Below are 16,872 nucleotides of genomic sequence, written 5' to 3'. Positions count from 1 at the left end.
ACGTTGATGACCTTCATTTTAAGGAGCAGTCAGTAGTAGTAGAGAGAGTGAGGGCAGAGCTTGAACCCCAAGCTCAGTCCGACGAAGTTGCATCCCGTTTCCAATGGCGCCCCCGCGGGGTGGAGGGGGACGTGGGGGCTGGAGTTGTTCTTGGTTGACGCACTGGCCTCAGAGCCCCGGCCTGTCACATCCTAGGTCGTGCGTCCAGCACGATGGTTTAGGGAGGACCCCTCGGGGGGCGGGCGAGCCTCCAGTCTCGGACAGGAGGTCCAGCCTGAGGCCCAGTTGGCCTTTGCACACCAGACAGGTTTCCAGACTGGGAAACGTGGGACAGTAGCCGCCCACAGCTGGGGGCGTCACCAGAGCGCCCGCGGAGGTGAGCCGTGCCAGGGCTTTCCATTCTTGCCACACAGAGATACACAGGCGTGTCTAAGGCAGAGAGAACGCCATCTGCAGGAAACGCACCGATCTGGAGGAGTCTCTTTCCAGGTCTGTCGGTGTGGGACGCACCACTGGGTCACAGGACGGCCAGTCGTCCTCGCCGCGGGGCGGTCAGGGGCGGCTCTCTGAGGCTGCCTGCTCCGAAAGAGGGCTTCTCCGACAGGCGGGCGCTGGGGCCAGGCGGCCGAGGGGACGTGCAGAGGCCGTTCTGGCGTGATTTGCAACGCCTCCGACAGAAACAGAACAAATTCTTTCATCTTCTGCAGTCTGGTGCTCAATTCACACCTTTTTTTTTTTTATTATTATTCCCATCACTTCGAATCCAAATTTTGCCCTCACTGCGTTCCTTTCAAAATTCCACTCAAAACCGCGTCCTCTCCCACGCAGGGATCATGGGGTGTCGCCGCCGGGGCGGGGCGGGGGGGGGGTGGGCTGGAGCCTTTTATCTAGGAGCCAGGTGGACGGACAGCTCGTGTCTCGCTCCGCAGTCACTCGATGGAGGCCCTGCGAGGCGTCAAACGTGGGGCTCTATTCCAGGCTCACAGGGGGCACAGATTTCTCCTGCCAGCGCCTGACGAAGACGTCTCCCTGGAGCGCTCCGGGGACCGAGTAGCTCTGACCCTGGTGTTCCCCACCCTGCGGAATTTCAGGCTTGTCGGCGCGCTCCGGACGTGCACGGAAGCTAACACTAGGGGGTGCTAGAGGTCAGGGAATCCCGGACCGTTCTGGGGCAGAGCTCTGCGTTTTTCATGGAACAATCTAAGTGTCCCACCTGGTCAGCGCTGCCCCTTGGGAATCACCCACGGCTTCGCTGGGCCTGCTCTGATACCATTATTCTGTGGCCGTCCCCTGTGATGGCATAGGGTCCCGGGACTGGCCGCAGGCTCCGGAACCCAGGTCTGCAGGAGTGACACCATATGTCTTACATGCTTTGTGCCCTTTTGGGGCTGACACGGGCAGACACCTCACTCGCCTGTTTTTCAGGGAGGTCGGGGTCTGGGGACACCAGCATAACCTGGGTCTTCCCCCTACGCTGAGCCTGGGGGAAACTGGGGCCGAGGCAGCTCATTTGCAAGGCGGTCTCAGGAACCAGAGACAGTGACAGGGGAGAGAAAAAGCACCAGGACACGCTGTCAAGGCCGGTGGGTCACTGACAAGGCCACCGCAGGCAGCTCAAGCCTGTGGGGACTTCTGGGCAGGAGATGGAAGCCCCTCGGAAAGTCCCGCCTGCCCCTCGTTGCTGAGAGTCCCGGGCACAGGGTGTTCCTGGCCCTCCAGGCTGCAAGGGTGCAAGGATAGGGTGCACGACCCAGTCCAGGGGGCGAAGGGGGCCTCCTGCGGCAGAACAAGGCCAGAGGAGGGGGCACAGCATGTGGCAGATTCACACGCGTTCCGGAGCTGGGCACCTCGCTTAATCCGAAAATGTTTGCCAGCCTCTTATGAGTGACAGGTTTGCAGCTTAGAGAGCTTGCCCTCTGCCCTCTGCAGTGCTCGAGGACAGGCTCGTGCCACACAAAGGCATCCCCGCTGCTCTCGGGGCAGAGGGACGCAGCAGCGGCCGCCCTATTGTTGGCCTCTCTGTCCCCTGGCCTCTCGCAGGCCCCTGTGATGGCCTGGCCGGCACATCAGTGTGGTGCGGATGGGGAGGCTCAGCCAGTTTCCAGCCTCCCCAGCACCTCCTCACGCCAGCCCCGCACCCCCTTTCCACCGTCGGGCTCTCTGGACTGTGGACCTTGGCACCTCTGTGGATCTCAGGACACCTCACAGCCGTGTCCCGGGTCTGGCAGGGCCCCATGGGTATGTGACCAAGGCCACCAGAGTTCTCAGGCACTGAAAGTCACCGCACATCTGTGGAGGAGGGGTGTCTCCTCCCTGAGGAATGGCCAGCCTGGCACCCTGAGCTCTGTGTCCACAGCTGAGGACGTCTGCACAGAACACGGGGCTGGCTCCCGGAGTGCGGGCTGAGGACAAAGTCCACTGGCTGTCAGGACTGGCCCGCTTGTCCTGGGCCTGCTTTGTGCCCGCTCGGTCCAGGGCGTCATGCCCTGGTGCCATCTTCATGGCACTCTGGCCCCCGCTCAAGCCCCCAGCACCCAGGATGGCACCAGCTCTAGTCCCGGGGCCTTCCCTCCCCCGGTGGAATGACCAGTGGACCCACCCAAAGGGCGAGGTGGGAGGGGAGAAAGGGGGCCTCCCCCAGGAAGGCTGGGTGCTCTTCCAGGACCCTGGGTAGATGCTAGGCAGGAGCCCTGCTCCATTGGGGGGGACAGGGGAGAGCAGAGGCAGGTGTGGGAAGCCATCAAGGCAGAGGGGGCCCGAACAGCTGCAGCTCTGAGGCCCAGGAAATGAAAGAATTAGGCAACTGTGATGGAAACAAATTTTATTATTAGTATTTTAATTTTTAATATATTTTATTGGTTATGCTATTACAGTTGTCCCATTTCCCCCCTTTATTCCCCTCCCACCCACATTCCCCCATTTAGTTCCTGTCCATGGGTCGTACATATAAGTCCTTTGGCTTCTACATTTCCTATACTGTTCTTACCCTCCCCCTATTTTCTACCTACCATCTATGCTACTTATTCTCTGTACCTTCCCCTCCCTCCCCCTCCCACTCCCCTCTTGGTAACCCTCCATGTGAGCTCCATTTCTGTGGTTCCGTTCCTGTTCTAGTTGTTTGCTTCGTTTTCTTTTGTTTTTGTTTTAGGTGTGGTTGTTAATAACTGTGAGTTTGCTGTCATTTTGCTGTTCATATTTTTTTCTTTTTCTTAGATAAATCCCTTTAACATTTCACATAATAAGGGCTTGGTGATGATGAACTCCTTTAACTTGACCTTATCTGGGAAGCACTTTATCTGCCCTTCCATTCTAAATGAAAGCTTTGCTGGATAGAGCAATCTTGGATGTAGGCCCTTGCCTTTCATGACTTGGAATACTTCTTTCCAGCCCCTTCTTGCCTGTAAGGTCTCTTTTGAGAAATCAGCTGATAGTCTAATGGGAACTCCTTTGTAGGTAACTGTCTTCTTTTCTCTTGCTGCTTCTAAGATTCTCTCCTTCTTTTAATCTTGGCTAATGTAATTGTGATGTGCCTTGGTGTGTTCCTCCTTGGGTCCAGCTTCTTTGGGACTCTCTGAGCTTCCTGGACTTCCTGGAAGTCTATTTCCTTTACCAGATTAGGGAAGTTCTTCATTATTTTTTCAAATAATTTTTCAATTTCTTGCTCTTCCTCTTCTTCTGGCACCCCTATAATTCGGATGTTGGAATGTTTAAAGATGTCCTGGAGGTTCCTAAGCCTCTCCTCATTTTTTTGAATTCTTGTTTCTTCATTCTGTTCTGGTTGGATGTTTCTTTCTTCCTTCTGGTCCACACCGTTATGTGAGTCCTGAACGTTCGTCTCCATTCCCCTCATGCCGGTGGGGCTCCCGCCATAGGCACCAGCCGGCCCCCCCCACACACACTGATCTCAGCAGGAGCCACAGAGCAAGCTTCCTGCTTGAGAGAGGCGGCCGCCGAGATACAGACGGTAATTCGGGTAACAGTACAGGAATGGAGGAGAATAAGATACGGTGGTTTGGTAGATATTAGAGAGATGGCATAGACAGACAGACAGACAGATACATAGAAAAATGCATCATGGATGGATGGATGGGTAGGTATGTGGATGCGGGATGGATGGACGGATAGATGGACAGATAGAGATACAGACATTGGGACTTGTCTTTGGAAAATGAAGAGTCCCCACCTCTGGGGTTCCACCAGAACCTAGTGCAGCCCTGGAGGCGGATTTCTAAGACTCGAGCCAGCAGGCAGGAAAGGCCTGGGAGTCGAGAGCCCCGTCTGGGCCCCTGGCGCCCATCCAGCGGCTGCTTGCTGTGCTTTTGACACCAAAGTTCACGCCCACTTGCAAGCCTCACACTCCTGCACTCGGGCTATCTCCAAGGCTCCTGGCTCCTGGAAGGTCACTGCTCTCCTGACTCCGGGCCTTGGTCACTGCCCCTCAGGCACAGAGAGACAAAGGGCAGGTGACCGAGCTCCGCCAGCCGCAAGCCTAGGGCCCCATCTGCCCCGGTGGGTGCGTGGGGCCTGGACAGGGGGCGGGGACTGCACTGCCCAGCTGGGACAGGGGGCCTCAGATTTCTGTTCCAAATTTTTACGTTCTGAATATTTCATATACGGCCTTCTGATGGACTCATTTACTGGGAAGCTAAAGATACCCTTAAATAACTAAAAATAAACCTGAGCTGCTAAAAATTCAGCATTTCTCTCCCTCGCCTGCGCCAGCTGGGCCTGTCTGCTTTCCCTCCAACACCATCAGGGGCCACAGAAAAGATGCACAAAAGTGGGAGTTTCCACCGGCCCGGGGGGCGGGGGGGGGGCAGACTCCCTCATCCTCAGCTTGCCGAACGTCCACGGGTATTACTGAAGTTCTTTTCCTCCCTTCCCTCCTCCCTCCCTCCTTCCCTCCCTTCCTCCCTTCCTCCCTCCCTCCCTTCCTCCCTCCTCTTTCCTTCCTTCCTTTCTTCCTCTTTCCTCTCTTTTCCCCCCTCCCTCCCTTCCTTTTCCACTCCCTTCAGTTCTGTGGCTCGTGCCCCTTTACTTTGGCATTTAGGGAAGTTTTGTCCCTGTGCGTCTTCCGGGGTGTCCTCCCTCTGCTGCCCCTGAGAGGCCGTGCTGGCTTCCGTGAGCGCCACGCGGAGCCCCTGAGGGACAGTCGGGAGGGACCCCGCAGAGCCCAGACGTCACATTCAACCCCATTCCTGGAGGGAGCTTTTACACAAATATCTGCCTTAGAAATTAACCAGGTAAATTGGTAAGACCCCCTCCTCCACCCAGACTACAGTGTGAACAGGAATTATCAGACCAGTGGAAAGAATGAGCCTATGAAATAAATAAATTTCCTCTCCACCTGTTTCTGCCACCAGTGTCCGAGGGCAAACCCTGCAAAGGTGTGGGTTTACAGGCCCACGCGGGTCTCCCCTAGGTGTGTGTCGTTATGCATAAGAAAGGCATCGGGTTCAAAGGTTGGGAACAGAGGATGTGGTGATGGCATGAGATAAAGCGTCCGCAGACCCATTTCGGAAGACGGGGACACTGGATTGGCCTCGGGCGCCCTCGTGTTCTGGATTTCACTTCGAAGTGGATAAACGGCCAGGCAGATGGGCGTTTGGGAGGAAATCTAATGCCTTTCTGTCGACTCTGCAAGTTACGCGTGTGGTGTGGGACCGCTGAGAGTGCGGAAGAGGCCAGATTCACCAGTAGTCTGGCCAGTGGAGGTGGGCGGAGTTTACCTGGGCAGGTGAGGGGCCCCAGCCCTGCCCACCATTCCTGAGGCTTGGCTGTGGAATCCCACATCCACCCCGCCAGCCCGCCCCCTGCCCAGCAGGTGCAGAGACACCCTGGGAGGTGCTGGGCTGTCACAGAGGCCACATGCAGCCGTGGGCCGTGGCGTCACACCCCCCGACACCCAGTGCCAGCCTCTAGCGAGTGCCGCGGTGTGCTGCGCCCACGTCAGCAGCGGCCCACAGACGTCCCTCTCCCGGTTTCCAGTTCCACTCGTCCCAGCGTCTCCAGGCAGAACCCCGAGTCCAGAGAGTGGCTGGGACCCAGGAGCCGCATCCACGCTCAGCTCCGACAGTGGCGTGGAACAGAAGCTCCGCCCTCCTCCCCGCACCCTGAGTCAGGCAGGGCCATGGCCTGCTTCTGGGTGCCGCACACCGACGGGGCAGCCGTGCTGCTCGGGAAGGAACCTGGGCCAAATGAAACTACAGCCTTAAAAAATGCTGCCGCTTCGTACCCAGCTGTTTCAGTTTGAGGGATGGACCCCAAAGACCATGTGTCAGAGCCCTCGTCGGGGGGGGGGGGGCAGGGAGGGGCTCAGAGTTGTGTGCGGAACCCAGAGGTCACGGGTTCGGTTCCTGGACAGGGCACGTGCCCGTGTTGCGGGTTCAGTCTCCATTCGGGACACGTACGAGAGGCAGCAGCTCCATGTCTGTCCTTCACATGGATGTTTCCCTTCCTCTTCCTCCGTCCCTTAGCCCTCTCTAAATATAAATACCTTTCTTTACGGAAGTCGCCGACCCCCTCAGTGCCCGTTGCCCCCACCTTTGGGAGGGGCCAACTCCCCGTGTTAGGGACGCTGAACAGACTGCGGGGAGACAGACTGTGCACAAAGTGTGTCTCATTTGGGGACAGTGCCCCCGGGGTTCTAAGTGTGGGGACCCAGCGTGTGGGAACATTAGGGTGCACACTTCCTGGAGATGGTGTGTGACCCCACGCCTTTAGAAAGAGCAATGGCGCCTTCTACTGCAAGCAGTGAGCTGGAAAAGCAGAACCGGATGGGACAGTAGGGCCCTGGCGGGCGGAGAAGGGCAGGGTGCCCTCGGCGTTTCCCTCCTGGAGGCCTCTCAGAAGGGACTGGGGGAGGGGCTCACTCAGGGGGTCCCCGTGGTTCCAGCAGGGCTGGCTACCAGGTCCCACCACCCCAGGCCTGGAGGGGCACCCAGCCCTGCTACACACGTGCCTGGGTCAGAGGTCACCTTCACGGATGAGCAGCTGGACACCTTGACCTCCCTCCAGACCCCAGGGCAGGAGGGTGGGCTCACAAAACAGCCCCCACGCGGCCACGCCACAGGACGCCCCCATTGGTAGTGTCCAACCAGAATCCCGCACAGCCCAGCCTCCCCTGCAGGAGGCTCCCGGCCCGGGAAGGCAGAGTCTCACCCGCTGTGCCATGAGAATTTTCAAAACATGGTGACCCCCGACCTGTTAGTCAGGGGCACCGACCTCTTTGCCCTTAGATGGCGAAATAAAAAAATGACAACAGCCTGCACCACAGTGGCCTCTGGTGTGAACGAATCAAAACCACACGTATTTTGTTCATCAGCAAGAAGTACAATTCATTTTCTGGTGTGAGGCGCTTGCGTGCGCCACGAGGTGAAAAGGGGTGGAGGGCGCGGGTTTAAGGTGACATGTGGTGCTGTGGGCACCCCAGCCCCCAGAACTCCTGGGGACCCCCGGTCCCGAGGGTCTAGATGCCAAACTGCACGTCGGTCTTCAGCTCCGCCTTGATGAAATCCACCAGAACGTCCTCCAGCTGCCGCTGAAGTCTCTCACTGCGCATGACCAGGTCCATCAGCTCCACGTTGTCCATCCAGTCCAGGTTCCAGATGACGGCCTTGACTTTATCGAACAGCTTCTGCTGCCGGGCATGCGACAGCTCCAGCAGGATCTTGTAGACGGGCTTGAAGGGCTCATCCTTCATCCCAGCCCCTAAGAGCCCCCCGAGGACGCCGCCTAGGAGACAAGGAAGGCTCAGGGAGTTGGGCCCTGTTTATAAACGATGTCCTCGGGAGTGGGGGCCCAGCTGGACATAGTGACTCTCTTTGACAGAGTACAGGTGATGTGGCACCATCGTCATGCTGGGGACCCCTGGCACACACGCCCTGAAGCAGGTGACCGAGGTGAAGTCATGGCGAGGTGCTGGGGATGTCTGTGCCCCTGATGCAGAGCCGTGGGCGGGGAGCTCACCTCTGCAGGGTGCTGCCAAAGGCCTGTAGCCCCGGCTGTCAGGACGGAGGCAGCAGCCACCCCCTGGGTAGCGCGGCATCCACAGAGCCCCCGACCGCCACCCCGCCACCCTCTCACGGCCGGGAATGCCAGTGAGGTCTGAGAGACGGTCCCTGACCCGGGGAACAAGGACACGTGATGTCAAATGCCACGTGGTAGCATGAGTGGGATGCCGGGGCAGGAAAGGATCAGTGATGCGAAAGCTGGTCAAACAGTAAAATGAGTCTGGAGAGGAGCGACTCGTAAGGGGGCAGCGCTGGCTTCCAGCTGTGACAGATGTGCCTGTCACCTAGTCAGGAGTGTCGAGGGGCTGAAACTGGGGGTACGGGATTTCCGTCCTCCATCTTTATAATTTCCCTGTTTCTCTGACACCCTTCAAGAATAAAAAGTTTCTCTAAAGGAATGCGGCCAGGCCAGAGAGAACCCTCTCAGGAGGCATGGGGGACAGCCCCCCGCCCGGGAGGAGGCACACTGCCCGGGGACAGGCTGCCCGCGGCCTGGAAGGAAAGGAGCCACCTGCAGAGGAAAGCCATTAGTGCCGTGTCACCAGAGTCTCCCCATGCCACAGGCGGAGCACAAAGGAGCTGTCTCCTCTGCTCTAAGCCTGTGTGAGAACACCGGCCTGTGACCTAGGGCAGCACTTAATGCAAAGAGTCACCAGGAACAGTGGCCAGCCACCTACCCACTCTCTACAGAGAGAAATTCCTCTGTTTCCTGGGAAACTGAGGCTCCCACCCGGGACTGGGGCAGTGGGCTGCCAATGCCCGGTTCTCCTGCGGACCCGGTTCTCCACCAGCTCCACTCAGTCTGGCAGAGGTGCGCCCCAAAGGACGTCAGGGCGTGGCTACCTGGCAGGTGGAGCCAGCCGACCTCCCCTGAGCACCTCAGAGCGGGGGACAGACGCAGACACGACCACTGAGGCGGGAGGCGTGGCCGTGTGGCCTCCCTCACCTGCCACCGCCTGGTGGCTGCAGTCGGCGGGACTCGCTGACTCAGACAGGAAAGAAAATGCACAGGTGGGAGGTCTGGGGCTGCCACACGCTGCTTTCCCCCCACTGGGGCCTCAGCTCGATGGCATGTCTCAGGATGTCTATCCTGCCACCGCAGGGACAGCAGTGCAGGAAGCCTGGCCGGCGAGCCCGGCAAGGGGAGCCCCTGGTCTGAGAGGGGTCACCTCCCCAGCATCTGGAAAGGATCCCTCCGGACTGAGCTCCGTCAGGCCCTGCAACTGGCCCAGGCTGCCCGACCCCAGTTCCCAGGTGGGAGCAGGTGGTGAAACGAGGACAGGTGACAGGCACCATGGGCGGTGTTTGGCTGCTTCTCCTGCCCTGGACTGTTGGATGGGAGCGGGGACACCCTCTCTGAACAGCTCATGTGAACCGTGCCCCTAGTGGGTGCCTCCTGAGGTGACCTGTAATGATGACGGGGGAAGGGGCCACCAGGGCCACCCTGAGGTCTCAGCCTGCAGGACACCGGTGCCCAAGGCCGGTGTTTCCCAGGACGCGGTTTGTAACACAGATCATGTCACAGAGGCGACCTCAACACCACTTCCCCTCACGCAGGACGCGGACTGCTGTGAGGACTCTGTGGACCTGAGGCCTTTGTCCCACAGCCCCAGGCTGGCTGCCCCTGCGAGGCACTGGCACTTACCAAAGATTAGTCCCGGCGAGCCACCAAGGAAGCTGCCAACCACGGCCCCAGTTACAAGCAGCTGGGCGCTCTTGTTAGAGGGCTGGACAGGCACCCGCATCTTCTTCTGGTCAGAGATGGAGCACAGCAATCTCACGACATCTTTCACCGCGACGGGCATCTTGGCGGCCTCGGAGACAGCCTTGCCGGGGAGAGTTTCAAGAGCTTTAGTGTTTCCACCCACAGGTGACTCTCCCTAGAGTTATGGGGACGGGTCCGCATTTTGGGGAGAGCCCTGTAGCTCCACTGTGTGTGTGAGGGACAGCACCCGCTCACGTGACAAGTTCTCTGTCACCGAGAAAGCAGGGCTGCGGTTAGTTCATAAGCAAATAGAAGCAGCGGAGCGGATGGGAACTCTTCTGTGCTTTTGGATGACTTCTGACCGGGGACAGAGGAGGACGTGCCTGCGTGCAGTACAATGAGGCAAAGCCTGGCTGAGTGCGGAGTGTCCCGGCCGGTGTCCTCTTGGGTGTCAGGACATCTGGGCTCTGGACAAGCCAGAGAGGGGGACACAGGACTCGGCCACCGCGACGCAGGCCTCACACCCGCCTGGCTGGCACTGGGACCCGGAGCAGGGTGGCAGATCCTGGCCTGTGGGGTGGATTCCCCCCGCAGGCTGGATTCTGGAGGGGTGAGGGGAACAGTGCCAAGTGCCTGGAGAGCGGGGACCCTGCAGACCCTCATACACGGTGGCTCTCCGTCAGCATCCTGCCACTGACCCCCACCCCTGGCCTCCGAAAGCCACCCACCCACTGGTACTCGCAGGACGGATGAGGCGGAAAGATGAAACAGAGAATGCAAGACACCAAACAATTCCAAGGTCTAGCATACCTGTGGGTGGACAGCAGGAGGAGGAATCGACCTTTGGAACGATGAAATTAGAGGAACTCTCTGGGGTGGGGGACGATTTGCTGCTACCCCTGACCCCAGGAAATGCGAGGCGAAACTCCGGAAATGACAGGCCAGGGGAGGGAAATGACAGGCGAGGGGAGGGCGGGTGGCTCAGGCAGGTTCTGCCTAGGGTCATGGGGTGGAGTGCCCCCACCTGGCCATGCTGGGAAGTAAGGGCACAGAGGAGCCTCTTCCCCCTTCAGCTGGAGCCAAGCTACCCCCTCACCCCTGTCCCCTTCATTCAGGGCTGACCCCTGCCAACAGTCCCTTGGGGAGCAAAGCGGACGCTGCGATCTGACCCTGCTGGTCAGTGTCTTGGCTGGATGAGGGTATTTTGTCCACACCAGCCCCTCCGAGCCCCGGCAGCAAGCTGTGAGTTCTCGGACCTGCTCTGTGGACCTTCCCCATCCGCACAGTCAGGTTCCAGAATGCCCTGTGCTGCTGGGAGAGCTGGGGGATCCCGGGCTCAGAGCCTGCCACCCCCCGCCCCCCTGCCGACCTTGGGACCAGCCACTCCCCGCAGGAGGGCACAGGCGGCACTGCAGCTCCTGTGGACTCAGCCAGCAGTGAAGCAGGAAGGGGCTTGGGGACCTCACTGTGGGAAGTTGGCACACACACCCGGGAATGTCCCAGTGGCCGGGACAAAGAATCCAGCGTTGGGTCACCCCCCCAGGAGGCTCACACCAACCACCCCTCAGCGTTTTGGCTCCCCTGTAGCACAGGGTCCCGGCCCAGATGCTGTGTCCCTGTGGGTCAGGGGTCCTTGGTCTGCCCACCTCCACCGCCTGTCCTTGAAGAGCAGGGCAGACTACACCTGCCTCCTGTTGCCCCTCGGAGGGGGGTCGTGACACTCCCAGCGGGAGTTGGGGACCCCAGGCCAGGCACAAGGCAGTGCATCCTGAGCCCCACAGCCCGTGGCCAGGGACCTGATGAGCAGACGTGGCCACCAGCTGTCTCTGCTCCGAGCACTCCCCCCCGCAGCCCCTGCGCCTGCTGAGATGGCCTCGTCCTAGTCACAGGGAGCCTGGCCTCGTGCGTCTGTTCCCCCATGTCCAGCACCGTCGGTGGCCTGCTCCCCAGTCATGTCGCTGCCCCGCACAGAGTGGCAGGGAGGATGGCAGGGAGCAGCAGGGGTCCTGGTCGTGAGGCGCTGTTCAAGGACAGGTTCAGGGCCGAGTGGGGTGACGGGCGGCATGCTCTGGGCACCGGGCCCCTCAAGCCTGGTGTTTGCTGTCCCTGCGAGCTGTGGCCACCGCGCCACTTGCCGCCCACCATCCTGGCTGCGAAGAACGGCTATTTCTGCCGCCTTCCATCTCGTTCCAGAGAACAACCCAAAACAAACATCCCGGCTCGGCAAACATGCTTTTTGACAGCTTGAACATTGAAAAGAAAAACCAACAAATGTCACATCGAAGCGAAACCCGCTTCCCACAGCACTGTGTGTGTGGCTCCCCAGTTCGCCAGTGGGGGCCTCGGCCTTGGTCCCTGGGTTCACACCTGCCCTGCAGGCCCGGCTCCTGGGGGTCTGAAACCTGTCCCTGCCCACCCAGGCCCTGACCCAGGGGCCAGAGGAGCCCCCCTGGCCAGGGTCTGAACCAGAGCTCAGGGCTGGCAGGCGGAGGAGGAGCAGCCGCAGCCCCGAGGGACCTGAGGGGCCCAGAGTCGGAAGGCAGAGAGGGTGGGCTGGCCGGGCTCCTGGGACGGGTCCCAGCGAGATGAAGAATCAACGTCCACAGGTGCAGGGGCCAACTGGGCGTGGGGTGAGGGCGGAGTCCAGGGTGCTGCTGCCCTGGGCTCTGAATCCTGACAGGAGCAGAGGGCCCAGTCCCTCCTACTGACAGGGGCCTGGAGGGGCCAGCCCACGTGGCTGGGGCGGCTGGGGCTGTGCAAGGACCCGTTTTGGGACCTGAGCAGGTCTCAGGACATGGACCCCTAGGTCAGTGGTCCTCAGTGGGGTGGGGGAGTGACTCTTCCCCTGGGGGCACACTTGGTGTTGCCTGGAGACGTGTTTGGTTTTCACAGCTGGGGGAGCAGCACTTGAGGGTAGAGGCTGCAGGTGCAGGGAGCTGGCACCCTGCTGTGCAGGGTGGCCCCACAGCAGGGGCACATGAGGTGCTTGGGCTCAGTGGTGCCCAGGTAGAGAAGCCGGGGGACAGCAGAGGCCGTATCTGTGGGGCCAAGGGTCAGCCTTGGACACACATGGGGGTCCTCTTGCAGAAGTGCGAGAGGGGAGGGTGGAGCGGCCCCTGGCTGCCAGGCAGAACTCCAGAGCCCGAGGTTTGCCTAGTACAACCTGGCATCCAGGTCCCCCCCACCAAGGCGGCTGTCGTTTCATGGAAGCGTTTTGAGCTGGGCTCACAGAGGAAACACTTTCTCAGGCAGCAAGGACACAACCCCTGCTGGCTGCACTCTTGCCCCAGGGGACCGCCGGAGACCTGGAGGGGGGGTGGGGGGTGGCCCACAGGGGCCCTGTGGGCAGGTGCATGGCTGGGTGATTCTTGAGAGTCACTGTGCACTCAGCAGGCACTTGCTGGACCCGCCCGTGCTGGCCGTCATGGGCGGGTGAGGGAGAGGGGGCGCAGTGGGCTCCCAGGCTGCCTCCAGAGGAGTCCTTCCTTTGTGGGGCCCCTTCTGTGCCCCTGTGTCCACAGGCGAAGTCCCTCCTTTCCCGACCAGCCTGGCACGTGGTCAGGATCACCCGGGGGACAGGGGCCCCCTGGAACCTGTGTCCCCAACCTCTGAGGTCATCACTGTGCCCAGTTCACAGATAAGGAAATCGAGGCTCCATTTGCATAAGGCGTGCTGCAGGGCGTGGGGGGGACCCAGCTGGGCCAGATAGGCCAGTTCCCCTCGCCAGCCTGGCGCCCTCCCCCTGCTGGCTGCCTCCAGGGCGTGGGTGTGGAGGGCTTTCGCTGATACCGGGCGCTGGAATCTCGGGGAATGGCCCTGGGTCAGCGTCAGTAAACTAGAAAGCCACCCTCGGGGTCCGCATCCCAGCCCGGCCTGTGTTGGGGGACGCCACTGGCCCTCAGGGGGCACGGGGGGGGGGGGAGCTCGCCGGGGATGGCAGTCTTCCGTGGGCAGCCCTGGGTAGCCATGACTAAGGGCACGTGCCCACCTCGCCGCCCAGCCCTTCCAGAAGGCTCTTCTTCACCAGGTGCCCGTCCCAGGTCTTCCCTCTCCCAGCCCCTTCCACCCAAGGCTGAGGCTGGCTGCACTACTGCCACCGACCATCAGAGGGCGCCAGGCCCAGAGGCTGCTCGGGAACCTGCCCGCAGCATCTTCAAGAAGAAACCGGGACCCGGGATCTGGGGCAGTCCCCCTTCACCCCGCGCGGGGGGGCTGTGAGTTCTGCTCATCAGGCTTTCTGCAGCCAGTCCTGTTAGGGGCTCAACTTCCCTGACCACGTCCCAACCTGGTGCCTCGTTCTGCAGGAAGTGTAATTAGACCCCTCAGAGAGCCCATTTCAACCCACAAAGCCCCACAGAACCCCTGCTCTGCTCCTGGGTACAAGCTGTGCGTGCTGTAGCCCAGGGAAGGGAGGGGCTTGTTGGCTGGAGAGCGGGGATGGGGAGGGGCCGAGCTTTGTCGTAGGAGCCCCTCTGCCTGCGCTCAAACCCCCTTCCCAGCTGCGTGATCTCAGGAGGGTTACTTAATCTCTCCGTGCCTCAGTTTACCCTTCTGTGAAATGGGGACAATTGGAGTGGCTCTCTGGGGCATTGGCAGGGCTGCCCAGGGAAGTGCTGGGCCCGATGTCAGCACGTGGTACATCTTAGCTCCTCCTCCTCATTATACATGGGCATATATATATACATATTTGCATTTGGGCGGAGCTCCACTTACTGATGCGTTCCGTTCCTCGGTAGATTCCTGTGTGTGCCCTGACCCGGGATCAAACTGCGGCCACAGCCTTGGTGTATCGGGACGAAGCTCTGAAGCTCCCCAGCCAGGGTGGGCCGAGTCTTTTTTTTAATCCTCACTGGAAGAGGACATGTTCTTAATCAATTTTAGAGACAGGAGAAGGGGAGAGAGAGAGAGAGAGAGAGAGAGAGATAAGAGAGAAAGAGAAGCACTGATGTGAGAGAGAGACAGACAGACAGACAGACACATTGATCGGTTCCCTCCCGCATGCACCCCGAGCAAGGGGCAAACCCCCAACTTAGGTATGCGCCTTGACCAGGGGCAGAACCCGCAACCTTTTGGTGTGTCGGTTGGTGCTCCAACCAACTGAATCACGGGGCCAAGGTGGGCTGAGTCTTTAAAAAAGGGGACAAGAACCGACCAGCCAACAGGAAGGGGCACAGGCTGGGCGGAGGTGCGGAGGTGCGGAGGTGGGCTGAGTCTCTCCGAGCTAAGGGCAAGGGCGTTGGAACCGGGGCTGCGTCGCAGAGCCCCGGGCCCCCTCAGGCCCTGGCAGGGACGCGAGGAGGCCTGGAGGGGCTGCCCAGCACCCTCCGCCCGCCCGCCCCCGCACCGGCCCTGAACAGGCGGCTTCTCTTTCTCCTTGTTCTTTTTTAGAAAGAAAACTCATCTTGCCACAGTATGCGGCAGCCAGTAAAAGCACGTTAATCTTTAACGTGTTAGCAAAACAGCCTCCAATTTGAATATTGGCTCATTCTCCCATCTGCGGCGGTGCACACAGATTTCTGTGGAGTGGCAGAAGGCCTCATCCGCACGCCAGCCGGCTGCCGGCGCCCTGCACTGCCACAGAGCAACCTCCTGCCCCCCACTCCCTGCCCCCGCCACGGTGAGGACCCTTGTCCCAGGTCTCACCCCAGCCCCTGCCTCTGCAGGGGGTGGGCTCGGATCAGCAGAGGAGCCCAGCACCCCCAGCTTTGCACAAGCGTGCCCCAGATTTGTGGATTTTGCAGGCCAGTTAAAATACCCCTCCCCCACAAAACCCAACTGGAGAACTTATGTTTCCAAGGAAAGCTGACCTAGAATAAAAAGTCCTATCATCCACGGTCCCCTTCAGCCACCCAAGAACGCAAAGTTTGAGATTAAAAAGGGAAGAACGCCAGAATTAGAGGTCTTTCCATTGAGCAAATCTAGCTGTATGAAGACTCACCATTTTGTCTTTGTTTTCCTCCACTGGGGGCTAATAATAACCTCAAACAATCTGCAGGTCCTCCCAAGGTGCTGGTGAGTCTGGTGCCTTAGAAGTGCCCAGCCAGACCCTGTCCCGTGCCACCCCGGGGCACCTGGTCCCAGCCTGCAGCTCCCATCCCGGCCCCAGCCCCAGAGAACCACACTCAGAAACTTGGTCCTGGGGAGACATACGCTGCTCCCGAGCTTGTCAAGTGGCAAAGAATCAAGGATGGAATAAATAGCAATATTTTAGAGTTTTAAAATGCTATTTTAACACAAATACCAGAGCAACTATAGCATAAATCAACAGAGACACCCAGAAGTATGTTTGCACAAGACATGTAATAAGCTGGTACGAAAAACAGTGTCAAATGCTGCAGATGGCAGGAAAAGCCAGGATTCGAATGCATGATGTTTTACTGACACATCGAAGTCAACATTTTGCTACCTGCTGCTCTTAGCGGCAGGATGAGGAAACCAACACACGCTCATCCTCACACGTGATGCTCCGACGCAGGGGCGCGGGGACGCTCGGAGGACCGGTCCAACACCTTCTCTGCTTCGTCTGGTGGTTTTAAAGCTTCCGTGGCCCAGAGAAAAGTTTCCTTTGGAAAACGCAGCGTGTCCCCTGCGTGCCGGATGCTCGAGAAACTTAGGAAGGGAGGGTGAGGAACTAGCGCTGGGGCCCTGCCAGGTCTCCTGGGTTTGTGACAGGCACAGCAGGAATGGACTCACCCTAAATGAGGGCCAAGGGTGCCTCCCTCTCTGGGCACCATGCAGGGCTAGTTTCAGGGTGCTTTCTCAGGCCCCAAGGAGCACTCTAAGGGGAGGTGGGGTGAGGTGCATTTGCCCCACACGGCAGATGGGCAAACTGAGGCTCAGACAGGGTGAGCAGAAGGCTGCGGATCCCAGGGCTGAAAGGAGGTGGATTAGGGTGCAGACCAAGCACTTAACCCAGGAAGAAAGTGGCCAAGGAATCCCCAGTGGCTGAATTTCAAACGCCAGCTCCGCCTGACCTGGCCTGGGACAAGGGATACCCCCTCTGAGCGTCCACTGTGATGGCTGAGAAATGGAAAGGACAAGACCCTCTGGCAGGGTTGGCAGGGTTGGAGGTCCCCAGGGTGGTGCTCCGTGGGAGCTGAGCCCGAGCAGTGTGAGGGGGGACTGTGACGTCAGAACAGAAGCGCAGCCCGGGCA

At 59.7% G+C, this 16,872-nt stretch overlaps 1 protein-coding gene across 1 annotated transcript; it reads right to left on the bottom strand.

Annotated features, from left to right (window-relative positions):
* Nucleotides 1–7,311: 7,311 nt before the first annotated feature.
* On the bottom strand, nucleotides 7,312–10,681 carry LOC112296737 (protein C19orf12 homolog). The gene is made up of 3 exons (XM_024551509.3): nucleotides 10,528–10,681; nucleotides 9,658–9,838; nucleotides 7,312–7,734 (listed from the first exon to the last, which is right to left on the bottom strand). Exons 2-3 carry the CDS (start codon nucleotides 9,815–9,817, stop codon nucleotides 7,469–7,471), a joined length of 426 nt encoding a protein of 141 aa, XP_024407277.2. The 5' UTR covers nucleotides 9,818–9,838; nucleotides 10,528–10,681; the 3' UTR covers nucleotides 7,312–7,468.
* Between the last annotated feature and the right edge of the window lie 6,191 nt (nucleotides 10,682–16,872).

Source organism: Desmodus rotundus, chromosome 12 (genome assembly GCF_022682495.2).
Source record: "Desmodus rotundus isolate HL8 chromosome 12, HLdesRot8A.1, whole genome shotgun sequence".
NCBI classification, from domain to species: Eukaryota; Metazoa; Chordata; class Mammalia; order Chiroptera; family Phyllostomidae; genus Desmodus; species Desmodus rotundus.
The sequence above is the reverse complement of the archived record's forward strand: the minus strand, read 5'-3'. Positions and strand labels throughout refer to the sequence as shown.

Coding starts and splice junctions, on each gene's coding strand:
- LOC112296737 (XM_024551509.3), bottom strand. CDS start 9,817: ATGCCCGTCGCGGTGAAAGATGTCGTGAGATTGCTGTGCTCCATCTCT. Junction 7,735..9,657: donor CTCGCCGGGACTAATCTTTG/GTAAGTGCCAGT, acceptor CTTGTCTCCTAG/GCGGCGTCCTCGGGGGGCTC.